General features: G+C 43.5%; 1 protein-coding gene across 4 annotated transcripts in view; it reads left to right on the plus strand.

The window, feature by feature from the left end:
- The window catches only part of PAPPA2 (pappalysin 2), a 324,687-nt gene that overhangs the window by 284,820 nt on the left and 27,281 nt on the right, over positions 1-12,586 (plus strand). For all 4 annotated transcript variants that reach the window (XM_075320150.1, XM_075320152.1, XM_075320151.1 and 1 more), the window contains exon 21: positions 999-1,070. In XM_075320150.1, coding sequence (XP_075176265.1) covers positions 999-1,070 — 72 coding nt within the window. The remainder of the gene's footprint in view (positions 1-998; positions 1,071-12,586) is intronic.

Raw genomic sequence — 12,586 nt, forward strand, 5'->3', positions numbered from 1 at the left:
AGCTGGCGTGGGTTGGACATGGACCACACGTGATATCACAACCCCACATAAGGTCCGGCACCGCGAACCCAGACACCGCTGGTAAAGGAGGGGAGTATAGGCTTTATTATTTTACGTGGTTAAAACATGTGGAATCAGAAGGGGTTGTCCTAGTAGTGGGTGCCAAGGCACTTATAGAGAGCTGTTCATTAACCTCCTTAGCCTAAAGCAAAATATGAACCCAAACCCCCCACCTGCCAATGCACATTCAACGACTGGTGTGTTCTAATGAGGATGATATCATCCCTCAGGTACCAGGACCTGATTTTGACTGACATCTCTGCAACCCCTTCACCTACCGACCTATAGAGTAGGACCTGTTCGAGTAGGAAACTTAATAAAAAAGTCACCTATCTGTCACACCTGTCTTGGTAGACATGGTAGACACTTTTCTCTTCCTTACATCACCTGTTGTTTGAATTTCTTTAGGACAATATTTTGTCAAAATTTTGGTGAAATTGGGCTTATTTTAAGCCAGAACACTGTCTTTACATATTTCTAGTGCAATCGAAAAAGTGCCTAAATCCCATAATCCAGATCAAATTTTACAGAAGGAGACTTAGCAGCATAAGCTCGTACTAGGAAAAGAGGCCTTCAAAATCTCCGGCACACTGGGACTTCCAAAGGCAAGAGAGATGAGCGCAGGACTCCATAATGAAAAATTCACTCCATATTTAATGCTTAAACCCCAAATGATTCTTTTGTCAAGCTTGATAAAGACCCCTTAGGAGCTGAAACGTTGTATATGTTGTGATGTTAATGAACACATGAGATAATCGCTTTTGTATGATCTAGAACAAAGCATGTACGTCAGTTTTAGTGCAAATTAAGCCATGATTCAAAAGCTTTTGGAGGTGGAAAACTTCCTAAACTGGGAAGTCCGAATATGAATGGAAATCTATTTAATTGTAACCTTAGCTGCTGTATAGTGTATGACTATTTGCCATTTCCATTGTCAGGACATTATGTGCATTGGAATTCTACAGTGGTACCCGGATCCTTCTTCTTTGCACTGTATCCCATCCTGTGAGGTAAGACCAAAATCATTGATTGAAGACCAATACAGCCTATTATTCTACATAATGACAAAATTATAATTTTATATTGACTTTCAAACCATCTTAAAGGGAACCTGTCAGGCCCCCTAACCCTATGGCCTCCAACCAGCCCTGTATAGTGCTACTTACTAAAATCAATGTTGAAAAAAAAAAAAAATCTTATGCTAAATAGGGCCTTGACTAATCGAAGAGGCGTTAGTTTCCCCAGACTAGTCGTCCCTCTTTCCATGTTATCAAGCCATTCTGGGTGGGATAACATAATTTTCCAAGAGAATCATTGCAGCTCTTGAAAATTTTGTGCATGCGTGTGGCTCATTACGGCAGCGTCGGCGCTTCTGAGCCTGTGGACGGCTTCAGAGAGGCGCACTTTGCATGATTGAAAGAGCAGATTCTGAAATTCTGATCATGCGCAGTGCGCCTCTCTGAAAACTGGCGTTGCTGAAATGAGCCATGCGCATGCGCAAGATTTCCAATAGCTGTGATGATGCCGGCTTGTGAAAATTACGTTATCACACCCACAGGGGCATGATAAAATAGAAAGACGATTGATTAGTTAAGGAAAAACAATGCTATGGAAACAACGCCCCTTTGAGTAGTCAAGAAGAACCCTTATAGCGCACCCTATAAATGCTTTTTGTAAACATTGATTTTAGTGAATAGCATTATACAGGGCTGGTTAGGGAGGGAATTTTGGCATACAGGTATCAATGCTGCTGGGCTGAAGGGCATAAGTGTAATGTCTCCCTGGAACCACAGTCTGAGGATGGCTGTCATAGACAAGCTAGAGGCTAGCTGCCCACTAAGCAGGATCCCAAGAACCCCAAAACCCTTTAACCCCTATACAGGAATTTGGAATTACTACAGTGCTCCGGAGATCGCTACCTGTGGAAGGCTGCAATCCCAAGAAGAATAGCTGGAGAACAGGCAGGAGTCAAAACACAAGGATCAAAAATACAGAGTAGGACAAGAACCAAAGACAAGCAGGATAAACTAGACTATATCTGGTAGCGACCAGCAGACAGGAGGAGGAATAAGAAGGGTGTGGTGTCTTCCCATTGGCTGTAGCTGAAAGGTGGTAACTTCAGCTGGAAAACACACGCCACCACCGTCAGCCAGTGGCATTGCAGGTCCCAAGGAAACCCAGCTTAATGGATGGGTGGAGCCTGCGCCCACCAGAGCCACTGGCACTGACTCCTCCCCTATCACCAGCACCACCCACGGTGGGAATAAGTCGGCGCCTGGTGACCGAAGCAGAAGTTGCAGGAGCGGACTCTGGTGCAGACGTGACAATATGGGACCTGCCAGGTTTCCTTTTAAGTTTCTGTGGGTTTTTTTGGACTAAACCAAATTCTCCAGCTTGTAATTTTTAGAACAGATCATCACTACTAATGGTGACACAATAGATAAAAAGTACTTGTCATACATGGTCCAGCCATCATTATAATAAATAGGGGTTTTACATAAAACTTTATGAGCCGTCATCAGCCAGGTCTGGTGAAAATTTAGATAAGCAGATCTATGAATATTAGTAGAGTTCCTCATTCACAGGTACAGGGTCAGCCTTGTCTACCTTCAACCTAAAAAAAAAGACAAAACTATTACTAGAAATGACGAAAAATCCAATGGACACGTTAACTAGAATTTAGAGGGTACATTAGATTCTAGTGAAAAATCAAAGCCCCTTAACCACTCCTTGAAACTGGATATAAATAAATACAAAAGAAGGGAGGATTTGGCCCAAAAAACAACCAACAGACTTTATTAAAACACATAAAATAATCACGTATCACATAAGGTGTTATGAAGGGAAGAGATACAGCCCTCTGGCTAATTAATAGTACACATAAAGAGGGTAAATGAAAATATGGAGAAACAGTTATAGTCTGTTGGAACATTTGATTTATGTTCCCATGTTGGATCTTTGGTGAGTTTAAGACATTGAGTATTTTTTGGTACAAAAAATGCAGCGTCTTACAGTTCCAGCAAAGGGGATGAGATTTATAGAAATGTTTGGGTTTTCCTCCCCTTCTTCAAAGAACTATAACTTTTTTATTTTTCTGTTAATATACGGTAGATATATGAGAGCTTGTTTTTTGCGGGACAAGTTGTGCTTTTGAAGGACATCATTCATTCTCCCACATATTGTATGGGAAAACGTGAAAAAAATTCCAAGTGCAGTGAAATTATAAAAAAAAATTTAACTCCACAATTTTTTTTTTTTTTTATTTACCATGTTCACTGAATGGTAAAACGGAGACATATAAACATATAAGAAAAATGTGGATTTCTCAGGAATAAGACATCGGATCACAGATATCAAGGTATCACTTTATTCAGCTTCCTATGACCCACATGCCAATATACACAGCTTAGGAGGGTTAAAGGAGTGGTTCACCCATATTTTTTATTTTCTAGATCGATATTATATTGAGAAACAATGTTTTTCTCAAATACCTTATGTTGGCAATAGTGCCTGTGAGAGGCGCTATTGCAGACCACTGATCCCCGCTCTGTCACCCCTGGGTTCCGTGACCTTGGGGATCCAGTGACATCACGTCAAGTTAATGTTACACCGCGGCCAGCTGCAGTGTCCGTGAGTGATGGGCTGTGGGCAGTGTTTCACCGCTCGTCAAAGCCCATCAGTTCCCTCCTCCCTCCTCCCTCACAGTAGAGCGCTGCAAGAAGGAAACACACTGGGCTGTGATGAGCGGTGAAACACCGCCCACAGCCCAGTGACTCAGGAAGACTGGGGTGGGACGCGGTGATGTGACGTGATCCGGAACTTGACGTGACATTCATCAGATCCCCGAGGTCACGGAGGGCGGGGGTCATGGAGCGGGGAACAGCGATCTGCAATAGCGTCTCTCACAGGCACTATTGCCAACATAAGGTATTTGAGAGAAACATTGTTTCTCAATATAATATCGATCTAGAAAATTAAAAATATGGGTGAACCACGATTTTAATCTTACTGACATAAACCCTTTAAAACATGACACACCAAAAAGAGACAAAAAGTGCAAAAGAGTCAAAAACGTGATATAACACATGTAAAAAATGCACTAAAACTCAGTTAAAAAATGCAAGTAACCTAATTAGGCTAATAGGTGAGAAGTGCGATAAATCTACAACATCAAAAACTCATCAAGAGATCTTAACCCTATTTTATCACTCATCTGTTGAGGTTGACGACCAGTTTTAAACCAGTTAAGGACAAACTAAAAAATAAGAAACTAAATTAATACATAAGTACTATAGACTTTATATTTAATGGATACGATGGCCTTGAAAAAAATAAGAAAAATTCTGGAATTTCTACAAATTAAGCTTTACAAACCAATTCCTGAATAAGAACTACTTATGAATTTACCTGTCCAAGTTTCCTGAAAAATAGTCCAGCCATGCGTAGAGTACTCTAGCTGAGCCAAAGTGAAGTTGTCCTCTAGACAAATAGATCATGGGCATTTAGGGTTCAGTCTTATATATTTTTTAGTTTAGTCGTATTAGTTGTGTTTCGGGTAAATAGTGTTAATTTAAAGTGAAAAATCTTAAAGCAAAACACAATAGATATTCTTTAGGGAGTCAGGGAATTTGCTGTCTATACACTCTATTACTATTCATATATTCCATTTCTGGTTGTAATGGTATTTTGTAATAACTTACATTTATTACAACTGTATGACAGGAACATTTCAAGGAGATTTAAGCTACCTTCACCATTATAGGAAATGTATCATGAAAGAACGACATAATCATGTTATTATTGTAAACATATTTAATAAAAATGGTGGTGTTTTATTAGTTATTGTGACAATTTGTATAAAAAAAGTGTACTGTTGCAGTTTTTACATTGCCCAGCGCAATGTACAGAATATTTACTTATATTTCTTGTTCTCTTATTTTAGCTTTAATTTTCAGCTTTGCTGTAACTCCTGGGACATTTTTAGCAGAGTCATCTCATTATTATTAGAAGGCAAAGGGAATTATTGAAGGATGAAAAATAGAGATGAGCAAATAATTTGAATTACTACAGTCATGGCGTCCTGTTTGGTCATCTATAGCAGTGTTTACTTCTACAGCCCTCCGTATCATGCATGGGTGGTTCTGCTATTACTAGGCCCCCAAGAAGCCATGACATCACGGCACGACGCACGTTTCACATGAAGCCTTGTAATTTGGTTTCATGGGAAGTCTTTATGCACAGGTGCCTAATAGGTGGCATAGCTGCCTAAGATGCATGGAAGAGCATTACCGGCAAAGAAGTTAATGCCGTGGTCAGGCTTTAAAGAAGGACTGAACTTGATGTGCGACCAGGCTAGTTTGATTTTTTGAAGAACAAACAAAAAGCCAGCACTAAATGTGCACTTCAGCACTAACAGTTCCAAACTGTACTTATTATAAAAATTTTGAGATTTTTGGCAAAAAATTGCAATTTCTTGAGCTGCCTCGCCACGTCACGGCAAATCTCATTTGAGGCAGTCCTACACTAAAATATTTTTATAAAATGTGCCATACGGCCTCACATATGAATAGTAGAACTGCTCTTAGCAGCACTCACCTGGTCTATTTCAATCCCGTACCCATGACTGAGTCACTGAGTCATGGCTGTGGGTGGGACAGGTCCAAGCAATTGCTGCATGAAGTAAATAGCCTGTGGACAAGGCCTGATGACTTAATGTGAACAGTCACCAACCGCCAAAATCTAGACAGATGGAATACATCCCAAATTGGGGTGCATAGCAAGGTGGAGGTCAACCACCGACCAATTCAATGAAGAAAAAACAAAAAGCCAGCACTAAATGTGCACTTCAGCACTAACAATTCCAAACTGTACTTATTATAAAAATTTTGAGATTTTTGGCAAAAAATTGCAATTTCTTGAGCTGCCTCGCCACGTCACGGTAAATCTCATTTGAGGCAGTCCTACACTAAAATATTTTTATAAAATGTGCCATACGGCCTCACATATGAATAGTAGAACTGCTCTTAGCAGCACTCACCTGGTCTATTTCAATCCCGTACCCATGACTGAGTCATGGCTGTGGGCGGGACAGGTCCAAGCAAATGCTGCATGAAGTAAATAGCCTGTGGACAAGGCCTGATGACTTAATGTGAACAGTCACCAACCGCCAAAATCTAGACAGATGGAATACATCCCAAATTGGGGTGCATAGCAAGGTGGAGGTCAACCACCGACCAATTCAATGAAGAAAAAACAAAAAGCAGCACCAAATGTGCACTACAGCACTAAACATTCCAAACTGTACTTATTATAAAAATTTTGAGATTTTTGGCAAAAAAATTGCAATTTCTTGAGCTGCCTCGCCACGTCACGGCAAATCTCATTAGAGGCAGTCCTACACTAAAATATTTTTATAAAATGTGCCATACGGCCTTACATATGAATAGTAGAACTGCTCTTAGCAGCACTCACTTATTTTTATAATAAGTACAGTTTGGAATTGTTAGTGCTGAAGTGCACATTTAGTGCTGGCTTTTTGTTTTTTCTAGTTTGATTTTTTGTACATCTGTAAAGCTATTGTAATGTTGCAATTAGTGATTGGCGAGCACTAAAATGCTCGGGTGCTCGGTACTTGAGTCGAGCAGGCCAGACGCTCTGAAAGTGCTCAACCGTAATGAGTGTGGAAGTCAATGATTGGGAAGTTTGACTCTCCACCCACATACAGCCAGCCATAAATAGAGTATTTCCACGGGGAACAAGTTGGGTTTTTTTACACCTTACATCCAAAAACTCTTGTTAACCCCAGTGAGAGGCATTCAGAGACTCTAAATGGCTCTTCCTTGGGTACCTGCACACATCATGCAGTGAAGCAGGCCTGTGCTTTGTGGTCATTGTTTCACAGATGATACATCCGAGCACCTACTATACTCTGCTGAGCTCCGCGAGTACCCGAGCACCCCAATGCTCGTTCAAGTACCGAACAGTGGCGAGCATGTTTGCCCATCACTAGTTGTAATGTATACCAGCATTTTCCAGCTTCAATATGGAAGTTTTTAAAAATAAATAGTTAAAACGTTTAAAAATTATAAAAAAAAAAACCATCAGGTTCAACTTACATCTATTTTAAAGAGCTGTCTTACTTCTTTAACAAAATGGACAAACAGAAAAGATGGTTTTAAAATACTCCCCATTGACCCAGTGCTGGTCACCCTGGAGGTCTGCGCTGCTTCAAGATGTTACAAAGTCCTACTTTTAAAGTGGAATATCACTTGACTGTTGACAGTTATGATTGACTACAACAGTCACTTAACTACTGAAGCAAGTCATGGGCTTCCGTCGTCAGGTGACCCAAGAAGACATCATTGGTTCCTGTTAAGACACAGACCACCGAAGCAGCCCATAGTTTGGGGAAAATGACAAGTCTCTTTAATGGAACTAATATTGAAGTTAAAGGGGTTGTCCACTACTCGAACAACCTCTTCTGATTCAACATGATTGCCCCAGATAAAATAATAAAAACTATACTCACCCCCTGCAGTGCTTCTGTACCTAGGTCTGTGGGAGGGGAGCCTGAAATCCACCCAACCTCTCTGCTTACCTGGGGGATTATTCAGTCAACCTGAGAAGGGCAAGAGAGAAGGAGTAAGATTTATCCTCTGTGTGAGAAGCTGAGGCTGCAGCCCGCACCCCAGAGAAACTTTGAGAAACCCCGATTTCCCTGGAAAAGGACTGCTGGAGGATTGTGACTCATCCCCGGAACATTTATCCAATTAGTGCACGATTTTACCCTCCGTGTAGTGGATTATTTTATGGACCTTGTGATTTGCTTAGAATAAATGTTCCTTGGATTGTTTACTCATCTATCGCTCTGTTGATTGTATGATATGGGAGAAGAACTGTTTCACGCACCTCGGCGCTTCGTCAGGGTCCTGTCACCATGTTTTGTCAGGACCCGGTGAAGTGCACACTCAAGTCCCGCATTCAATCAGTGCCGGCTTTATTCTCCTCACTTTCGGACCAAATGAACAATCAACAGGAAGTGAGGGCTGTGGTTGCTATCACTTCCTGTTAATTAACTTGTTTGGTGCAAAGGTGGGAAGACGGAAGCCAGTGCTGATTGGATGTGAGGCTCACATGACATCATAACTAGGGTTGATCGAATACCGCAAATATTCGGCAACGCCCATATTCGCCGAATAGGTCGCCACTATTCGACGATTTGCGAATATTTGATGCGCAATGTAAGTCTACGGGAAACCCGAATAGTTCCTGAATAGCATCTATTCCGGCTTCCCATAGACTTACATTGCACATCAAATATTCGCATAGCGAGGAACTATTTGTCAGATATTCGCGAAGCCAAATATTGCCGAATATTTGTGATATTCGATCATCCCTAGTCATAACCACACGAGAGTCCCCACACCGCATGAACCACGGCACTGCTGAAATGGTGCCGGTATGGAAGGTGATTATAAGCTTTATTCTTTACCCGGGACAAAAATGTTGAATCAGAAGGGGTTGTCCTAGTAGTGCACAGCCCCTTTAAGAGATATTCCCTTTACTAAATAACTAAATGCAGTACTGTACTGCTATTGAAATTTCAATTCTTATTTATAGGTCTACAAAAAAGTGTCTTCCACTACAAGATGTGCACCCAGATGTAATGGAATTATCCTAATCTCAGCCAACAATAATCCACTATACTATAGACAGTTTACTGCCAGTAAAACAGAGAATTACTTTTTTTTTCGTAAAAAAAAAAAAATCATCTGCAGTTTTTCCTTGAACAATCCCCGGTAAGCCGACACATGCTCGGTCTGCTTCATTTGCATTAAACTCCTCTTTAATATTTTCACGTAGGATTTATGTTTTGTTAATTCGGGCAAAATGAGATCACGGCGAGAAAGTCTTTTGTTTTTTGTGCACTTGTAGTTGCTGAACTCCAAAAATTCTGTGCGCCGCCGACAAAGATGAGATTTTCTGGCAGTAATACAGCTTGGGAAGTGCGGAGCCATATGTCAGCTGAACTGACGGGTTTATAAGCACATGTTCTGGGATTTACTAAGTGTCAATGACTTCAGTGGCAATTTATTTCCAAATCAGGGTGTGATATCTCTCATTAGTGCCTGGTGAATCTGCTCCGTGGAGAGTGATTTACTTCTGCAAAGAGATCAAATGATCTTTGAAAAAGGAAATTAAACACAACCATCTTTTTTAAGTCAAAATCTTGCATCATTTTCGGAGAATATAAATTCTTGGGAAATGTAGACTATGAGTTGGGATTTTGATTGGGGGATCATTTGATTTTGACTTGTGCCATATATAATATTTTTTATATTGAAATTGATGGAAGAGTTGGGGACATGTTGAAATATTTTCAATTATAATTATGGAACTTTATGTCGTGCTCATCTGATACCTAGCGCTTTTCTAAATGTCAGTCAGCTATCATGCAAGGACTGGGCTGTCAAGTGGGACATATGTTGCAGACACTTATTTAGGTCATATTATTATTGATGGAGACTGATCAGACGGCAATAATGCAAATAGCAAACTAATTTACAGTGAATGGCGGAGTGGAGATGGTCACCAGTCTGTAGTCGAATTGTAAGGTGCGTGCAAAATGAGACACATAGTCTTTCTTGTGAAGATGTAGAGTGTTTCATCACGTTATTATTACTCCCATGGTGGACCTTTGTTCTAGGATGGTGTACCCTTGGTGATTATTACTTTCAAAGGTACAGGAGCAACCATAGTTCTTAAGAGCAGATTTTACAGGAAACCTTCAACAGTAAAGGCCCCGTTACGTTACACGCAACGATGTATCTAACGATATATCGCCGGGGTCACGGATTCTGTGACGCACATCCGGCATCGTTAGCGATGTCGTTGAATGTGACATCAACGAACGGTTGTTAACAATCAAAAATACTCACCTTATCATTGATCGTTGACACGTCGTTCATTTTCAAAAAATCGTTGATTGTTGAGGACGCAGGTTGTTCGTTGTTCCCGAGGCAGCACACATCGCTACGTGTGACACCTCGGGAACAACGAACTACAGCTTACCTGTGGCCGCGGACAATGAGGAAGGAAGGAGGTGGGCGGGATGTTACAGTCGCTCATCTCCGCCCCTCCACTTCTATTGGGCGGCCGCTTAGTGACGCCGCTGTGACGCCGCAAGAACCGCCCCCTTAGAAAGGAGGCGGTTCGCTGGCAACAGCGACATCGCTAGGCAGGTAAGTCTGTGTCGTGGCTCCTAATGATTTTGTGCGCCACGGGCAGCGATTTGCCCGTGACTCACAAATGACGGGGGCGGGTGCTTTCACCAGCGATATCGCTAGCGATATTGCGGCGTGTAATACCTCCTTAAAAGGCCCAGTTGACAGCAGGCACAAGTGTTTGCATGTATAACTTTGGTGTCACACTAGGTACAGGGAAGTGCCAAGCACATGGCGAAAGGGAAGGGAAGGGAAACCCAGCATCTAGGCAGAGGGAACAAACCTAATGCTGGCCCCTGGGGTCGCTCACCACCCTAGATAGGTTTCGCACCTATGCACCAAGCAGGATACCTGACCCTAGGCATCCCTAATGCTGGGCCCTAATTAGGGAACAGATGTGATGAGCTCTTCGTCAACCCCACTATACAACTATAGAAGACACAAGGGGGACACACAAGTGGAAAAGCATGCACTACTTATCATTAGATGACTCAGGTAGTCGCTCACTAATGTTTTCAGCAACAATACCACAGAGGAGTACAAGCCACCTGCTTGCAACCAAGGCTTGAAGGAGCTGAAAATATCACGAGCCCAGTCCGAAGGAAGAGGTATTTAATCACCAAAGGAATACTGAAAATCAACAGCTGGGTGGAAGTCATAGTTTTTTTTAAGGTTGAAGGGAGACTCTAAGTCCATCTAGTTCAACCCGTAGCCTAACATGTTGATCCAGAGGAAGGCAAAAAAAAAAAAAAAAAAAACCCCATGTGACAAACAAGTTCCAATGGGGAAAAAAATTCCTTCCTGACTCCACATCCGGCAATCAGACTAGTTCCCTGGATCAATACCCTGTCATAAAATCTAATATACATAACTGGTAATATTAAATTTTTCAAGAAAGGCGTCTGTCGTGGGCGGGGAGGAGGGTGTCAGCACTGCGCTCACCCCTCTGCTCGGGTCCGGCTGCTGCTCAGTGGTGGCTCGAGCGATGGGCCGGATCCCAGGGGCTGTCTCGAGCGGCACTCCTCGCCCGTGAGTGAAAGGGGAGATGTTGGGTGCGGGGATTGTTATAGTTCGTGACGCCACCCACGGTTGTGGTGATTTCACTACCGCTGCTCAATGCGGGGATCCCGGGGATGGTGATGCGGAGCAGCCAGGTGTTGCGTTGCCCCTCCGTGGGCAGGGGTTGGTGATCCCGGGGCCCGGTGATGGTTTGTGAAATGCGGGGCCTGGTGGGCGCAGGGACGCGGGGGCAGCGCTGTGCCTTGCGGCACTATGGTACTCACTCAGCCTGAGACACGGACACAGTTTGTACGGTAAACCAAACGGCTGGTAGGACGGTCCCACAGACGGCTGCACCTGCACTCCCGGTAGGTGACGGTGACGTCCCTCTTCCTTGCACCTATAGTTGACTTGTGGTAGCGGTGGATTCCCTCCGGTTACCCGCTCCCCGACTACAATCTGGGCTGGAGGAGCTCTACACTTTGCCCGCAGGCGCTGGCCCTGAGAAAACTGGTGCCTTGGCGGTGGCGGTGTCTCTCTACTTCAGGTTGAACTGTTGCCTTCAATCGGGACTTGGTTGCTGGGGGATCTACGTCCCCTTCACTGACGGATTCGGCAAATTTGGCGACTCCTAGCCTTGCCGGGGTCCGAGAGGCCCCTGCCCTGGTGCTGACTGTCCTTCGGAACACTGCTCCAGACCACCGGGCACACAGCCAACGGGGTCCTTCCAGGAACTTCCAAACGGTCCCACTCCAGACGGTCACCGCCGTCGCTGACCTTGCTGATCTGGCCCTACACAAAGCTGGACCCTTCAGGCTTTCCTTCCTTTGACACTTTTCCACTTTTCTCTACTTTCACTGTGCTGTTTACTTTTGCCCTGTCTAGACGACTCCTCCACTCCTTCCACTTCCTCCTCCCTGACTAGACTGCCTGGTTTCTCCCGCCTCCAGAACTGTGACCTCCTCGGTGGGCGGAGCCAACCGCCTGGCCCACCCCCTGGTGTGAATCATCAGCCTCTGGAGGAAGGCAACAAGGATTTGTAGTTTAGCTGTGATGTGCCTACCTGGAGTGTGGGGTGTGGTGGTGTTGTGACCTGTGACCCCTGGCTTGCCCAGGGCGTCACACATCCAGGCTCTGCTTAAATGTTAGTAGTGAATCACTCATTACAACATCATGCGGCAGAGAGTTCCATAGTCTCACTGCTCGTACAGTAAAGAATCCTCGTCTGTGATTATGATTAAACCTTCTTTCCTCAAGACGTAGCGGATGCCCCCGTGTTCCAGTTGCAGGCCTAGGTGTAAAAA

The sequence above is a fragment of the Anomaloglossus baeobatrachus genome, chromosome 8 (genome assembly GCF_048569485.1).
Source record: "Anomaloglossus baeobatrachus isolate aAnoBae1 chromosome 8, aAnoBae1.hap1, whole genome shotgun sequence".
NCBI lineage: Eukaryota > Metazoa > Chordata > Amphibia > Anura > Aromobatidae > Anomaloglossus > Anomaloglossus baeobatrachus.